The 18,447-nt window shown below is 39.7% G+C and overlaps 1 protein-coding gene across 10 annotated transcripts in view; it reads right to left on the reverse strand.

Annotated features, from left to right (window-relative positions):
- The window catches only part of macrod2 (mono-ADP ribosylhydrolase 2), a 393,934-nt gene that overhangs the window by 71,095 nt on the left and 304,392 nt on the right, over positions 1-18,447 (reverse strand). For all 10 annotated transcript variants that reach the window (XM_067525087.1, XM_067525095.1, XM_067525067.1 and 7 more), the window contains one exon: positions 8,198-8,271. In XM_067525087.1, coding sequence (XP_067381188.1) covers positions 8,198-8,271 — 74 coding nt within the window. The remainder of the gene's footprint in view (positions 1-8,197; positions 8,272-18,447) is intronic.

Here is an 18,447-nt window from a genome sequence, read left to right on the forward strand (position 1 = left end):
AAGACTATGCCAAAGTTTAATAGCTTGTTATATGGTTTAATGGAGATTTACAAATGGAACCTTTTAGGAATAAAAAATGACTAAGAGCACATAGGTAATAGGCAATTCTGGTTCATTTTTCAATAACTATAGGAATCAAAACTACTGACTTAATTGCGACAGGTGTGACACGACATATGCAAACAGACACTCAACTGTGGCAACGCTTACTTCTGAATACAGCTTAGGCAAAAAAAAAGCCTTGATCAAGTAATTTATGCTTAGAAATAAAACATTGACTTTCAAATGCATCACCGCCTCAAGCCAGGCTTTAAGGCTGATTTCATCCCCCTTTGAGATTGTGAGAGATACGACCTATTCCCCCTAATCACATGCCAGAGACGTGCAATCACACAGCAACAGCTAAAGTAATCACTGCATGCGGTGGTCCTCACCCCTCCTCCCTGAACCGAGCCTCAACCCCATAACATGGGCACAACAAAGGAATCCTGCATTCGGGTGCTCTTCATACAGGAACAGGCACTTTAGCCTCTAGCATTGTAGCCTAATATTCACACTGTAGGCATGTTTGTTGATGGGGTGACAAATAATGACCAACTGTGAATGGCAAAAGAGGCTGCCACTGCATGAGTCCTGAGCCCATGCAGGTAGAAATATTTGAACAAAAAGGCTCAGCATTTTGATAAGCATTGCCTTTCATTATGTAACAGTACATTGTCCCATACTGCATGTAAACCAAATGGTGGAAGCAACTAATCACACAACAACAGCTTTATTTTGACATATTTCTTAATGCTACTTCCTAAAATAAACTAACAAAAAGAAAAGAAAAGAAAAACAAACAAAAAGTGGCGATTTAATAAACCACAGATTTATTTTGCAGCTGCTAGTAGAGTTTACTGTGTGAATGTAGCATAAATAGCTCTGTAAAAAGTAAGTAAAGCCAAAACAAGTAAAAGCCAAAACATTTCAATAGTTATGATAAGTCTATATGTCCAACATAGTAAAATATGCAGCATAAATATTATGTTAATGTTTTACAGTGTAAAAAGACAAATTAAGATACATTTGATCATGTATTTTCAAAGTACTGATTTACCATTGCATATCCCTGTACAAGATGTACTTAAAAATTAAGATAATTTAGTCACAAATGACTTTGCATTAACTGTCAACAAGCATTTCATTACTGTGGCGATGCTACCCAAGGTTGTTTTTGTGTCCTAGAGTTTATGGTGTAATATCAGCGCCAGTCAGTGAGAGAACAATGAAGTGGTCATAATGTTTTCCATCACTATCTGTTTCTGCAGGCCACAGATAGACTACGAAATTAATGAAAAAAAAAAAAAAAAAATCACTGTCTGAACTTGCAGTAATGTTAATATGGGTGAACTAGATAATGCACTGTACTTACAAGATAATTTACTAAACAGAACACAGTAGATACACAAATCCAACACAGTAAAAATCTTTTACATGCAGTGGAAAATTGTGCTCAAATAAAGTGAATGAGCTAGTTGGAGTTTGAGACTCCTGTCCTCTCCTGAACCAACAGCTCGACCAATTCTTGCTTTATCACAGTGTGCCAGCCCACCGTTATCTGTGCAGCACTAAATCAATTAGCATGTCATTAAGATAGCTTATTCCAGCACAGTAAGCATGGAGGTGGGACTATAGTATGAAGGGGGAGAGCTGAACTCAGAGCGCATCATATCTTAGTGTCCATGCGTTACAGTGCGGTGGGCTATATTTATTGGTTGGCTCAGTGCATGTGTACAAGAGCACCTGGATATGGGAGACATCATTTTCTGCCAACTGAACACCAAGGTCTATCTCACTACAAAGGAAGTGCTTAGTGGGATCCCAAGCAAGGAGCAGAAATCCATATTGGCCAGAAAGCAAAATTATGCATTAGTTCATAAAGTGGCTCTATAATCTTTAACAACAACCATAGGGGATTACATTCAAAGTTTTTTTTTGCCCTCATAAACAGCTTTCAATTATTTCTGAAGGAGATGTAATCAACGCTGTAAATACCATTCTTTATGCTGTTTATTCTAAATAGGAACAGCACATTAACAGAGCATCTGGTATTCATCTTCCTTTAGAACCGAAGACTCAAAGTCACCTTACATCAGAGAACAAGGTGATCATTCTGCAATTACCAGACGTAAAGCAACACTTTGGTCTTTTGACAAGATAGAGAGATGATAGGTTTAATCCCCCATCCGTGCAGAGAGGATTTCACTCTGAAGGCAAGAGCTCAATCAAAATATTCAGATAAATACTGAAAATACTCTAGTATTTGCTGCTCATGATAAACTTTTCTTTATCTTTGACAGCACGTACAGTACTTAATCAAAACTGCTTCTCCCTCTGCAGATAAAGTGTTAAAGTTAAAACATTTACAAATAACTTTCACAAGAGTCAGTTCAAAAATTTGATCCATACCATCTTAAATCTATTTAAACACTGAAACTAGTAGTATTTAACTACACCAACCTGAGGTCAAAGGAATCAAAGAGCACACATCATATTATCCAGAGTGAGACAGATAATAAAATCCTCAGATCATAAAAGCCATAAAATCCCCATTCTGCTGCCTTGGGCCAAATGGCTGCCACTAATGTATTAGACTACATGGCATGCATTAGCAGTGGTGCCAGAAAAGTAATTCCCTGACAGAAAAAAAAATAATAAGGCAATCACACACTCTCTCGAAAGCATTTCTATAGCCAAAACTGCAGGTGTTTGACAGTGAGGCTAAGGAGAGAAGACTGTTCTGAGGTCAAAGTGTGCATCTCCATCTACACAAGAAAATACAGTACAGTATGTAGAAGCAGAGGCAAGTGTTTAGTCATGCTCTCAGCTCCTCATCAGGCCACATCTCCCTGATGCTCTCAGTGAGAGAATGATTCAAATTGGCTAGACACTGACTTCAAAAGATCAGTACTGGCTTTGAACATCAGGCCAGCTTCACTAACCATCAGTGGCACATCAGCATCCTCGAGGCAAGCACAGAACAACCTCTCTCGGCTGCAGATGCAACACAGTCTTCTCACTGGATATTGGACAATAAAAACACCATAAAGCATAAATGCAATAACGGATAGCTGAAGTACCGCCCCACCAAGCCCTCTATTTTCTAATAGAGGGCTTTATTTATCACTATAAGCTGAATTTACTGAAGTTTTTACTCCACACACGAATCTGTTATCTATTACTGTACTAAACAGAAATTTAAAAACCAATAGAAAACAAATACCCCCTTTTTTTTGTTATACATAATCACAATACAATAAAAAATATACAAAACAACTCAAACTCTTATAAAACTCGTATAGTTAAAAGGAATGAATAACACTATCCCAGCAGCAACACTGCATACTGCTGTGACCATTAAGCTTCGCTCTATGATACTACCTACGTAAGTTATGATCAGTGCCTTGTGTTTGCAAGAGATGATGCATGGTTTGCCCATTAAGTTCAATACTTCAAACTTTAGTGGTTCCAAACTTCCTCCGCTTCACAATTATTGAGGCATTGTGCTTCTCTGAACACTCAAAGCATTAAAAATGGTTTTACACTGCTGCAGGGATCTATGCCTTGCCACAATTGCATCCCAGAGCCCTACAGAGAGTTCTTTGGTCTCCATGGCCCAGTGTACGCCCTAATGTGCAGTGTGACTAATGATGTCCAGTGGTGGGTGTCTTTATTCAGTCAATTCAATTTGCCACAGTTGATCGCAATCAAATTTTAGACCTATCTCAAGGATGCACTAGACCAAATTGTCAGTTATAATGAGAGACTGCTGAGATTTTACGTAGTCTACCACTTTGATATGCATTCTCATGTTTCAGCCTTTTAGAAAGACCAATAAAACAGAACTTAAATAAAAAAATGACCCGTCTAGGGTAATTGAATAAAAGCTATGGTGTCTTAAAAAAAAAAATGCTGTGACTCTGTGCTCTCTGAAGTAATTTATCATTATTACTTTAACCACCATGTAGTAGGTGATAAACAACCTCATACTTGGTGTGCTCCACCAAGTACCTGTGTATTAGATAAAGCTGGTAGCAATACACAAAAATATAATTCACATTTTTTAAAGGTGATCCACACAGACACACGCACACACATCTGTTTGGAAAATGTGGTAATAATGGCAACCGTCCATCTTATTCACCTGAATTGACAATGGATGCCTCACTCTTGTCATGTTATAGCTCTAGCTGCCACAAGTGAGACAGCCCTTTAAACTGATATCCATTCACACAGAAAGACACAATCATACCAAACATACTCTATACACTGTATCTATTTCTAATAGCCACTTGACATTTGTCACAAATCAATGTCCTTAGCTTTGGCTTAAGTTAGAATTTATGCTGCGAATGTAATTATTAATTATATAAGTATCATTCACAGACCAGAAAAAATGTAAACACCTGTTTGGGATCATCATCTGCACAGCGGAATGCTTTATACTAAAGCCCAAAGCAGACTGGTGTTGAAAGGTGAAATCTCTACACAACAATTTTGTCCTGAAAAGCACAGCAGAGCTTATTACAAACTTCCAATCTGTCTCGAGTGTTCAGACTGTGTCAGTAATGCTGGGCTGCTGGGCCTTCGAAATGCTTCATTAAAAAGCTTGGTCATCCAGAGCACACCCATGGCAGCCAAATAAAGTGTCAGACCACATTTTTCTTCTGCAGATTAAACCTGTGTAAGCTTGAATTAAACCAAATTCGATGTGAAAATGAGAAATAAACCAAAGTCAGATGAGTGGAGGGGCATTTAGAAAGTGCTTTAATACTATATGGATAACTGGTCTGTCACTGCTTCTGTCTGCAATCCCTTATGCATTTTTGAAGAGATTAGAGCCTTCTGGTGCGTTGTTTACACATACCCACATTTTCTATTTCATTTATTTGTGTGGAGGATACAGGGAAGCAAAGGCCGACCTCCCTTATTCTTTCATCTATTGTGATCTGAAGGATCAGTCTTGCACTCAAGTCTCTCTAGATTAAAGCATCTGTTCTCCCTGACCATGGTGAGGCTGTTTATTTTTCTACAATAGAAGTCTAGGTGCTTTTATAAGTGAATTTCACATTGGCAGTGGGACCCTTTGTGCACTGGTGAGTGCATCAAGGCTACAGTGTGCTGGACTGAGAGATAAACTCACAGCTAATCAATCACACAGTGTCCTCAACTTTTTTCCAGTAGGAACACGCACACACACACACACACACACACACACACACACACACACACACACACACAGAGTTCTAAGCTATTTAATACAACTGTGAACTGCGGTCTCAGACCCTCTTGTGAGTACATTTCAATCAGTGTAAAACTGTTGCACACTTGCTGTGTGTTAATACAGTGTGTCAGATGCCCATGTATCTCAAATGGATAATACACTTGCATAGAAATAGCTGGACATACAGAGACAACGCTATCATGTCAGTGTGTTTGTGTCCGTTAAGGAGGTTGGAGGGGGTTGGAGGGGGGTGGGGGGTACTGCAGCCAGAACTCTGCCAACACAGTCTGTTGGCCCCACTGTGCTGAAATACAGCCACAACAGCACAGTATCTTCCCCAATGCTGAACCTTTATCATGGCCCTGAAATGACTCGTCTCTGTGGATGCCCACATAACAGGCTCCACGGGGCCGAGCACACAAAGCTGGAGGTGAGCGAACAGAGAAATTGTGTCCTGTTCTCTCTCTATCTTTGGAGAGCTGTGTGCAGTCTGTGATATGAGCTAACTTCTGCAAGCCTTTTGATGATTGTACAGCATACAGTCACTCATCACTTTGAAAAAGCCTTTGAAGGGGCACTGAGAAAATGAATGAAACAATATGTGGGACAACCTGAAAAACACTATACATTCAGGGCTTTGATTCTGAATGTCTTTGAATGTTATTGACTTAAAGCTCTCTATATCTCCAGAGTACACACTGAACAAACCTCAGCTCATAAGTCGTATGAGTTGACACTGAGCTTGAAACTACAGTATGTCAGTTATCAATCAGCTTGACACTGGGTGTGTCAAACAAGTGAATGCTGCAGTGATGAATTGCATTTCTAAACCTATCAGATGAAGCAGGCATAGATCTTAGTATTTAACGTACAACAAAATGCTAACACCTTAAACATAACAGACATTATGCTGTTTATGACCGAAAATTCGGTAATACACGCACTTTAATTCTTCTATTTCTGTCTGCTAAAAACTAAACTCACGCAATAAAAAAAAAATGTTTTTAAAACATTTTTACATCATCATATTTAAATTTTTAAAAATAAATTAGTTTCTGGAAGCACCAAGAGTAACTAAGCACCAAGTAATGATGAATGCATTGAAATTTCAAGAGAAGACCTCCTGTTTCATTTCATGTTGTTCTGTAATGTGATTGGTTGATTTTCAATGTAAGAGAAATACTGCTGTGCCTCTGGGTAAAATGTATCACTTTATTCTCTCTGATCTTGTTAAAAGCTTACTCACTCTTGGTCTAGTTAGTGTTGAGGATCCACTGCTTGTGCTCGAGGAGCTTTGCCAAACAGTGCTCAGTGAAACTCTATGAACTGTAATATTTTCCATGTCATCTACCCACACCAGACACTGCTATCAGCCAATGGATCACAAAAATGTCTCTTACGTGCGGCAGTTCAACCTCCATATGGCAAGTTACAATCTTGAATGTGGAACAGCACAACAACAAAAGTCAGCTTAGCACATTAGCTTGTAATTTACAGGCAGCAATAAACTATATAAAACCTTCTTTACCCCAGAGTGTTAATGGATTCCCCAAGTACATGTTACAGCAATCCTCCAGCAGAGAACAAGTGCGACAAGCATAGCACATGAACTGCGAAGTATTCCAGAGGCTCAGTGGCATTTGGCTGAGTGTTCACAACATCCATAACACCAGCTGAGGGATGTTGTAGCACATGAAGCTGTGAGCTTTATAAAACACCTCAATCCAAAGTGACAGATAAAAAAAAAGTGCCACTGTAAACAGAGATGACCTCCGAAGGTTACAGCCACTCAATGACTTAGACACACACTGATAAATGTTCTATAAGGCCTAAAACAGCCTCCTGACAACTGGACAAAATGCCGTCAACATGATTTGTTAATGAAAAAACACGATGATAAATACACAATTTCATACATGCTACATATACTCATGCTGCTACAAAAGCCTCATCTAACTAACTCATAATTGTCTTATGAAAATTAATCTGACGTTAATTTCACACTGAGTTCGACCTGGTTAATTAGTGTTGGCACACTGTTGTCAGCTATTGTCTGTAGGTGCAGACACACTGGATGAAACAAAAAATGAAAATTACACCATTTAAACTGCTTGGAAAAATATTTGATAATCAGTTCTAGTTTGTAGAAATCAGTATAAACTGGTAGCTTTGCACACCAGTGTTTGTTTTTCCTCACTGTCTGGATAATAAGACAGTTAAACTGACTTTGCTGCAGTTATGTTCTGTACCACAGCATGCAGCTCAATCTTCAGTAAAGTGGCTTTCAGATTAAAACGTCCACATCCATTACAGTTTCCCACAGAGGAGATAGATACACTGTATTAAGTCTCTTTGTGATAGACATTTGAAATGATGATGATTTTGCTACTCACCTAATAACTGAAATTGAAGATGACTGTCTGTTTGTCAGATTATGCCATTTCTCCTACTTTTCACTAAAACATGACTGTGTTTATGAGTGCTTTCTAGCATAAAGGTTTTTGTGGATACAAGTGTGAATGACTTAAAATTTCCAGGCTATTTGAGCCTTCTGTCCTTGCAGGGCATAATTATAACTTATTTAACACTAAAACCAATTCAGATTATTTAATCTGATATGTTCTTCTGGGTTTATAGCTCTCCCCACCATAGAGTAATTAAACAGTCAACAGACCATTTAGGCCTGATTAGTCTCAGACTGGCTTTTAATTTGATGTGTATCCAGACCTCAAGCTAAATGGTTGATCAAGCAAAGCAGGTGGATAAGTTGTCTGTCTGATACGGAGATGCATGAAAATTTGTGTTCTGTGTTTATCCACTCAAACCAAATCAACAAAATCACAAATTAGACAGTGCTCGCACAAATACATACAGTAGGTGGCTTCATACTAACAGCTATTTTTAAAGCTGCATTAGCCTGACATGTCCTACCTTATCAGGATTCTCTTCTATCCAGCTCTTTACTGTGTTCAGAGCAATTTCGGCTGCAGGCTCATTTGGAAACCCTAGGAGACACGGGAAAAAACAAAAAACAAAAACAAAAAAAAACAGTGTCAATACTAGGTGTATGCAACATAACAAAAACAGACAGGTGAACAAACAAACAAACCAATATCTCCACAGGTAACAGCATTTCTTCCAAATCAATGGAAAGCAGTACGACCTGCTTGTCTCTGGTAGATGGGACCAGCTGTCTGCTAAAATGCAGTATATGTGGGGACAGATGCATAGTGATGGAAAGCACAGACACACACATATACACACACACACACATTTCAGTGGAACAAGACGTGGCTTTAAACTACATATAGACTATGTGAACATCTTTATTCAAACTCACACCTATCTCAACAATCTCAAAAGGAATTACTGTAAAACATATTTTGCATTAATAGGAAAAATGACTGTACAATAACTAGTCCATTAGTCACTCATTACTTTATTACAGTCACTAGAGTAAATGTAGTAGAGTTGTAGTAAAGTTAGTGTGGTTAGGTAATTAGTCACAATAGCTGTACCAGTACAGGAATGCTAATAGCGTGTTAACACTTTGTATTGATAACAAGCACATGGACTGGGGAATTATCTATTTTTAATCTTTTTTTTTTAAGGCCAGATAAGTGAAGACCCTGCTGGATGCTGATCTTAAGATTGTTTGCTGCCACAGTAAAGAACTTCCAAAGACCAAAATCTTAAAATGAGTTAGTGTTTAAGCCCTTGGGGCAGCTTTGCTACAGATGGAGAGTAAATATGCCATTACTAAATATACTTACTATTTACTGCTCTGTCACATCGTAGTGTTTTAGTTGTCTTCATTTCCCCTGAGTCTGGTCTTCTGTGCCTTTCACAAAACTTAAGGATTTTACTCTTTTAAGTTTGAAGTCTAGCCTTAACTCTACACTGTACTTAACACCACAAGCCAACAAACAAACATTTTCCAGTCATGACTGACCTGGTTCAGGATTTAAAACTAGACACTCTTCCATAATATAACCCCTGACCTCCCCAAGGGACCACTGGTTGCACCAGGCAACCTCCTCATCTAACGCTAGAGGTCAGGACCTCAATTTCAGCACACATCAACTGATACAAGGGCCATGCCTCAGTAGCCTGTTAGTTATTGTATGGGTCACATTCTCAAATTTTTTTTTCCTGGCTAAAACATGACTACCCTTTCAAGTACTAAAACAGCCTTTACCCTTCAAGTAGGACATAAAGAGAAATTAAAAGCCACAAACACATTAAGTTTAGAATTTTCTGAATTCTTTCATCGCGAACACAGACCACCGGCTGTCAGTCTCTCAATAACGGTTAGGTAAATGCTCTAAACTAACTGCCTTAGCAGACAACATTCACAGTATGTAGATATATCCCCACTGCCCTCACCTATCCAACTACAGTTGATGTCTCTTTCGTTCTGTTTCTCTTGCTCTGCCCCTCGTGAGCCTGACAGGGGGGGCTGAGTTACACTGAGGAGAGAAGAGAGGCTGAGCTGAGCTCCTGTTCAAGCCCTAGGTGAAGTGAGATATGAGCCGCATACCAGCCAGCAGTGACAGCTAGTCTGCTCCTATGGCTCAGTTAGGCAGAGTCTGCAGACAGCGAATGGCCCATTCACGGCTTGTGCCCTTCAAAAGCTGCCCCAAGAGCTGTGTACTCAGAACCTAATCCACCATGCCAAATCAGTTTGCAGGTCACCCAACTCCTCTTGTCTCCCAAACACACTTAACCTTTTCAGCAATACCACTTTGTCTGGTGATGTTTCCTTTTTGAAATCTGTTTCCACACATATGCAGGTGTACCGACACTCGACTAGCACATCAGGTAACATAGGCAAACAGATGTGCGGAAGACAACAAAGCTGAGAAAAATAAACAGGACAGGTGAGAAGAAAATTTAAAAAAGTAAGCGCATAAACAAATGAAATAAATTAGTATAATAAAGTAGGGACCCACTTTGTGCTGTCACAGAGAAGCACATTTAATGTCAAGCAAAATCAAGTCTTAATCATCACAATAGGACATTCTGGTCACCGGCATCGAGTACATTTTATTCAGTGTGGACTTTCTACAAATGCTCTATTGATTTGAGAAATATACTGATTAATTACAGGAGGGCTAAAAAGTAGATGGAGGAAGAGAGGTGAAAAGTGGTGAGCTACAGAATTGGTAAAAAGGATGACAAATGTAAACAAATGGTGGGAAAAGCGATGACGGAAAGGAAGACGGAAAGCTAGAAAAATGGGCCAGTGTCGCTGGGGGCAGTCTGCCAGAAGACCTCTGCTCGACAGCATCATCAACGACCCAAGGTCATCAGCAGTAGCTCGAGTGCGTCGGCAGCTCTCTCGCCATTTGTCTCCGTCATAGTATCCACTACCTTTCCCTTTCCTCAACTCCCATCTCGTTGTCTCTCTGTCCCTGTCAGCTTGGCCAAGTATGTTTACATGGTGAAAAACACACACAGTAAAATATCCTCAATCGTCACTTTCACCACCTCTCTTGGCCGCAGGACTCACAACACCATTAGCAGAACAGTTGACACAATCCACTTTCAGGTGTTCAAGAAATTATGTTCAGACAAGAAGTGGGTGATATGACTCATACGCAGACAAAACGAAAAAAGTTCTGTGTTTTACTTCTACAGCTGTGTTTTACTTCTACAACACCTTCTCATTCTCCTTTGCTCCATTTGCTGTGTGGAGGGTTCACTAAAAAGCTAATCTGTCAGAAGGTGGAGAGCTGGCGTCAGGCGCGGTGATGGTGGGCCCTCCAGGGTCCCTGCGCTGCTTGGCTCGGCTCTCTCTCATGCTGGGAATATAGCCGGCTCAGGGAGATTTGTCTTTGTGAGATGCACTGATGGGATGTGTGCAGCGCTGCGCCACTGATGAGGACTCAGGTGGTGCAGTGTTATTTCTGCTGAAGGCTCCTCTACTTCATCACAACAGCATTCAGAGAGAGAGGGGGAGAGACTACGGCACGTGCCAGGTGAACAAAGGGCTGCAGTGGCACAGTGCCCTAACATAACATTTACATACAGTAGTACATGTAGTTATGCCAGAATATACTATTCATGGACTTACTTACTACAACAAATGTGGACTTTTGACCAGGAACTATAACTTCATCTAACCCGAGAACATTTTTAGGCCCGGTCTTTTGAGTTTGTGTTCCCCCAATTATATTGCAGCTTTGACTAATTTTAAGCTACCATTAAAAAGGCAAAGCGGAAGAAGATGACTTGGTGTAATTTCCTTTTAAATTAAAAGAACAGTTTCATCCCTGTCTCCATGTCAGACTTACGCAAAAAGGAAGATTCATCTTAAAACAGAATTCACATATTTTATTCCTATGATCTTGGGCATGTAGGACCTTTGTTAATAAGAAGAAAAAGAGAACCCTCTCTAATCTCTGATGCAATCGACTGACACATACTCTGGCCCATTTTTTAATTTTATGCAAAACACCTCTATGAACACTTGTGCAGGACCCTGGGTGGAACATAGTTTTTCTATAATATATGTCAAAGTAGAAGCCAAATGAAAGCCATTGCTTTTCATATAAAGCCAATAAAATACACAGTTACTGAGCTGTGAATGAGACAGCACCCGGTTTACATCAGAGAACTCCAGTCTCAATTCTGTGAATGTTGGAAAGAGTAGTTTGTTTTCAAAAGTACCAAATTAATTGGAAAGTAGTATAATATAAAAGTGCACTCTGCCTTAGGGTTGTTGTTTTTTTGCTTCATAAACAAGCAAACCTATTGGCTCTCTCTTTTGCCAACATGGCAACTCTTTCATATCCTAATTTTACAGAGTTAACTTTCACAACAAACTTGTGTAGCTAGGTGTTTTTCTCTGGTGAGAAGGAGTGAGAAGGAGCTGTACCACCTGCTAAAGCAAGCAGAAGTAAGTCAACAAGTTGAATACATGTCTGTGATATGATGCATTCCTGTTCTTTGTCTGCAAATATATGGGTAGGCGGTAGGCAGATACTGCAGACCACACCAGTTTTGTTTTTCCTGAGTGGGCTTATATTGTGCGGAGGATACCACAGCCTGCTGTTATTTTAGGGCTTTATCATTTCTAGTGTTGTTCTTTAGCTTTTGAGCACACATTGATTTTTTGTAGGGGTATGTTGCCTTGGTTTGATAAACATATGCTGACTGAATTCCTAAAAAAATATAAAGTATTGCTTCTTTTTTTTCCCTTGAGGCAAGAATTGTATTGTTGATTCCACTCTCCTTCCTCTCAGTTGTATTTGGTCAAGTTCATGTCTTAACACACGCCATTCATTTTGATGAGGTGTCTACCTTGAAGCTGCATGTTGCCTGAGGCCTGAGGCATTGGGCACTAAATTCACCACAGGTGCTGGAATGCTAGTAAACAGAAATCTGCTGTAGAAAATACACCAATAAAACTGCCATGCCAGCCAATAGCTCTTTATCTAAGATTGAGCCCCACTATTGTTTATAAATGCATACACATACACATTAATAATGTATGTGTTTTTTTTTAAGTTGAATGCACATATTAGCACATATTGTAGAATCTGACTACTTCCTATAAAAACTGTCACAACAGTCCGGCAGTATATTTTAAACCAGAACAGTTTAGATACGTTGATTGTGGCTTGGACAGCAGGCGAAAATCATTAAGTGCAGCACAGTGGAAAGCTGCTCTAGTTGAGGGCAGCAGTGCTATGTATTCATCTGGAAAGAGAGCGGGAAACAGGGTTGTCACCCCATCAGGGCCCAGAGGAGAGGTGATGTGACCCAGGGTGGAGGACAGCGTAGTGCCCCAGGACTCTAGGCACCAAAGCGTGGGTGTCAAATGGCCCGCAGCTCCTCTCTATCCAACACTGGGACACGGCAGGGCTGTGACCATGACCGACTTTGCAGCCCGCAGAAGGAGACAGAGACAAAGAGGGATAGGAGGGTGCTGTGTGGGGAAGACAGGCAGAAAAAGAGGTAGGAAGAAAGAGGGCGGCCTCCGTGGCACAACAGATGATGACCTTCCTTGGAAACATTCCATATAGGTGATGCCATGCTTTGTCCTACATGCTATAATTATCACCTGACATTTTACTTTTTTTAAAAACATTCAGAAGAGTGAATGATATGCAAAAGTTTAATGCTCAACCAAGTTGTATAAAGGCCTAAATCTAACGTCCTGAGGGTGGGAAGTATTTTTACATTTCGCTTATCATCCATGAACACGGCAGAGCGAGAATAGCATTGAGTACAATGCACACTGTGTGACTATGTTAAATAGACTACGAAGCTCCTGCCTTTCTTCCAAGCACTCACTCTGCTGGCCACTGATACACCGTGTTGCTCCTACACTATGTATCTTAAAATTTCCAACCCTGCTGGGCTAAGCTCCTTCTAGTAAACTCTAGGTTTTAAGAGAAGGTGGAACTTGCCCAGGCCACCTCTGGCAAGCTACCAGCAAGCCATCACAGTCGAGAGATAAGGTGCCATGAATGCCTTCCTAATCCTAGACAGTGATGAAGAGAGCCAGTGCATGATGCTGGATGGAGGAAAAAAAATCTTAGCTGCTTGACACCTTTGATTTGAAGAGTACAGTAAAATGGCAGTGTGGACATACTAGTAGGAGGATTACATTCACATATCTTCCATATCCAGCAGTCAGTGCTTAAACACCTCTGTCAACAGTGCTATGATCAATCACAGACACAGATAAGCCGAAAGGTGGAAAAGTGTATAATACAGAACAGCTAAACATATATTCCTAATGATCAGACGTTGACTTCCCCCGTAAAACGGTTTTAACAAAGACTAAACATTATCACCACGAAGAAGCAATGATTTATTACAGGGCAGATAATTTAGACTCCATTAGATTTCACTTGGTGTAAATAATGAACAAGTAACTGTGTATTTTTGTACTAATAGGAGCAGCAGCGGTGCCTAATTGAAAACCTTTTGTTTTTCAATTAGATTGTTTTCATAAGGTTATACATGCAAAATGCAATCTGCCAGGTAAGCAGTGCTGTTAATGTTCATCTACATACTTTCACATTTTCAGTCATTCATTCATTTATTCCCTCTGTTCCGTGCTGAGATCGATTATAGTAGACGCCTCTTAAAACTGTTCAGCTCATTATTAGACTGTTGGAAAATGCTCTTTCAAATGTGTACTCTGAACAAAGCTAAACTGTCAACGATGCGTGGACTACAAGAGACAACAATGTGTATATGTATAGGAGGGGAGATAGAAAAGAAAGAAAGACGAAAAGGGAAATTGACCTCTCTAAGTAGTAGACTCTTCTAGTTGGACTCTTGGCACTGATCTTGTGAGACACTGAGAGGTGTCTCCTCCTTTGGAAGGAATAATCCATTTAAACCTAGATCGTGTGGATGTGATTGATGTGGAAACAGGAGTAGTACTTAATAACCTCTATCATGCTGGGTGACCTCATGGCCCATGGTGGGCACTAGTTTGTTTATGGGTGGTACCTCTGACACACTATCCGTGCAGAAATTCTGTTGTGGCTAATGGGCCGGACTGAGGGATTGGACTGTCAGCATAGTGTGAGCCCTCATTTTTCTTTCCAAGCGTCTAAGGTACCCCCTGTGCACCCTTACTACACTCAACTTCCCCGTCCTGCCATCATCTGTCAATGGTGGCTGACTCTCCAGGAATATGGAGGCATAAGAGAAAGTGTCAATTAGCATTAGCTTTCCTGACAAATTGGTTTTTCTCACCATAAAGGCCTTGGATAACTTGTTCCTGATTCCTTTCTGTCAAAAATTTGGAGGCACAGAATTTGTTTTATCACTATAATTAAAGTGTGGAAATAGGTCAGAAAGAAGTGCACAAGTATTATTCTGTACCTAGGTTCAAGACCATGTGTACATATATAAAACTATGGCTTTCTCAATGTGGAGTCCACAATGTGGGTTGATGTGCCTTTCACACTTCAAAGCTTTTGTTTACGATGCTCAAATGGAAGCTGACCTTAAAGGTTATCTAAAATGTATAGAAAATGTCAAACTATCTGACAGGAGAGCAGAGACCCCTTCCAGAACATTGCAGTTCTCAGGGGGCAGGAAGAGGAGTCGCAGAGAATAACATCACAGCACCACTCCACAGTATACAGTTGTTCCTTTTAAAGTCCCTCATCTATTTGCCCTCTGCTGTGTGATCTTCAGTCTTAATCAACTGTATTGTTCTGTGGAGATACAGTTATGGGAAGCGCTAAGCTGTTTATTTATTGAACAGGCTGTTTAATTCCCCCCCTCTGCTGCATGCTTGACTCTGCACAGCCTATCCCTTTGATGTGAGGAACTGCTGGTAGAGGGCTATGACGGGATCCCACTGGCATTGCAGCACATGGCATCACAGTCAACAGTAATGAGCAGTGCCCTCATCAGCAGCATGGAGCGGAAACAGTCTACTCCAAATGTCATATATCCATTTGGAAACATAACCAATTCAACCTGTACTAAATATTATCACTGTCAAGAAACTTTACTCTCTAAAGCAATCATGTTGGCATAATTAGTGAGAATTTAAATGAGGTCTATTTTATTAATATTGAGACAGGAACTAACAAGCGTACTGATATTCCACAGCAGAAAATGGCAAGTAATATTATACGTTCAGATTAATGTTCAGAAACCGGGCTGCTTGACAAGAAAATATGAGAGGAGGAATAGATTTTACAGGAAGGACTGCTGAACTGATCACAAAATAACTAACATTAGCCCTGCTCATAACTAACACCTCAGTAACGGCCGATCGTGTAATACACAGGTGACAGACAACATACAATATCACACAAATGATGAGAGGAAATTAGGAGAAGTTGTTGTTTAATATAAATGATAGGTGGAAAATGTTCAATATGTCCACTAATAACTGGATGTGCTTTGTCCAGCACAAAGTTCACAATTGTAAACACCTGAGGATTGATTTACAAGCCCAAAGGCTTCTTTGCATTATTAACAAATTAACAAATGCATGCTATGCTATACAGTATATCAGGGTGCTTGGCACTTGGACCAACTTGTAGCCATTCATATGTACACAAGTTTAATCATGCTGACTGGAAATTTACCGCTGTACGTGACCTGCTGCTGTACACTTTCCAACTGCCGCTGAATAAATGGACAGCTGTTGAACTCTACTTAGCTATTCAGTGTTTAATTCAGTAAGTGTGTCTCAGCTACTTCTCCAATTGCAGTTAAATGTGATCAGATCAGCACCCTGGATTTTAATAATGTAGTGAATGTTTTTTGCTCAGAAACTGGTGGGAAATTGTTTAAGGGAAATGACTTTGTGAGTCTGTGTTTGCACTGCAGCTTTTTGTTAATGAGCACAGCAAAAGTTTGTCAGGCTCTATAATCAATGCAATCTATGTTGGGATGTTTAATATTTCTACGTGTAACTTGGTGACAGCTGCCAGTTAGTCATAATACAGGGTTGATAAAGAAGGATGAGTGATAGCTTTTAATGAAAATTGCCTCATTTCTTACAGAAAAACAAATGCCTGGTAGTCAGGAATTCACAGGAGTGCAAGAGACTTTTTCTTTTTTCCGCTGGCTGATAGATACAGTAACTGTATTTTGACACCAGTCATATCCCTAATTGCATATATGCTACCAGTACTGAGGTTTAGAGATGTGTGTTCCTACACTATGTTCCATTTGCACATTCATGGTGTGGGACTAGTCAGTAAGGAATTTTTGAGCTGAAAGCGTTCTTGAATTTCCTTCTTGTATGAATAGAACTGTGTGATTATATTTCTGAAATATTTGTAATATTCAACTAAGACATTGTTCAGTAGTTGAACATTTACACTCTCTTTTGCAAGACACATCCTTGAGAGCTCTGCAGCTGCATTTGTGGCTGAAATGCACAGCAAACTACAAGTCAGCTGTTTAACAGGCACCAATTTTCACCTATACTCCCAAAATGGACTGCAGTTTATGTTGAGGTGAGACTGTCTAGTTGCATCTCAGAAACAAGGCATTGTACTACTTTCCAGCCACAAGCACAAATGAGAAGCTAGGCTGCTCGTCATGCTTGAGACTTAAAAAAAAAAAAAAATTCAAGGATGTTTGACACTTATTTGCAATGCAGATTTGCAAAGGGGTGCATGTACAGTTAAACCGCCCAGCATCAGGTCTTAATTAGAGGTAGTGAATTCAAATAACTAAATTGTTTATGCTTATTTATGCCATCAACGTTAGAAAGTAGAGCCTGTTAAATTAAAAGCATGTAGTGACGGAAAGTTTTGTACGCGTGATTTTAATTTTGCAGGTTTAGTAAACAAACAACACTGTTAAAAACAACATATCACATCAGTTACACAAGCCTAAGGTATCTCAAAGAATTTATCGTGCGTAGTAAAAACTTGTCAAGTTTTTCTGCCTTAATATATGTTACTGTCATTTAGAGCCTCTACATTTTGTTCACTTTAGACGGCATGGAAGGATTCACTTTGATGTTCAAGGAACCACCAGTATGTTTTACATATTGCAAAGGGGCATGATCATCCTTCTACATGTAAATAGGAACATCTCGAGGGAACAATGTTTGCGCCATAGGGCTCTTAATTTTCTTCGCTTTTATGAGATTGTAGGGAGTGATCAGATCACCTAAAGACTCTTGTGAGATAACTGTCCAAAAGTTTACAGATCCCCGATCACATTTACCATTCATTGTCTCTCACTGGTCTTTACTCACACAATAGCAAAAGCACTGTGATAAAAATAACGTCTTGGTAATTTGAGAAATTATGTTACCTAATTAAAGTTAACCAGAGTTGTGACTGTTTTTATGGAACCACAGTGCGGAAGACACCAGGGGCAGCAGTGTAAATTAGCATGAACCAATAGTGATTATTAGAGCTTGTGTGTGAAAATTCAATTGATGGCATGAACTGTATAGTGCAGTGATTAACAAAATAGAATCATCAGTAGAGACATGTTAAAAGCTGCTTGTATAAGTTTGGCATGATTTCACTATGACTTTAGGTGAGCACATCGACTCGTTGCCAGAGATACCTTCCTACCTGTCCAGTCTGGTCTCAAAATGGACCGGTTTATCCTCGGTTGTGTCTTTTGTGCAACAACGTGTAAAGTGAACTCAGAAGTCAACATTCAGTACTATCTTTTAAAATGAAAGCTTTGTAAATATAGTATTTAAACCATTTCCT

This window comes from Channa argus, chromosome 1 (genome assembly GCF_033026475.1).
Source record: "Channa argus isolate prfri chromosome 1, Channa argus male v1.0, whole genome shotgun sequence".
Lineage (NCBI taxonomy): Eukaryota > Metazoa > Chordata > Actinopteri > Anabantiformes > Channidae > Channa > Channa argus.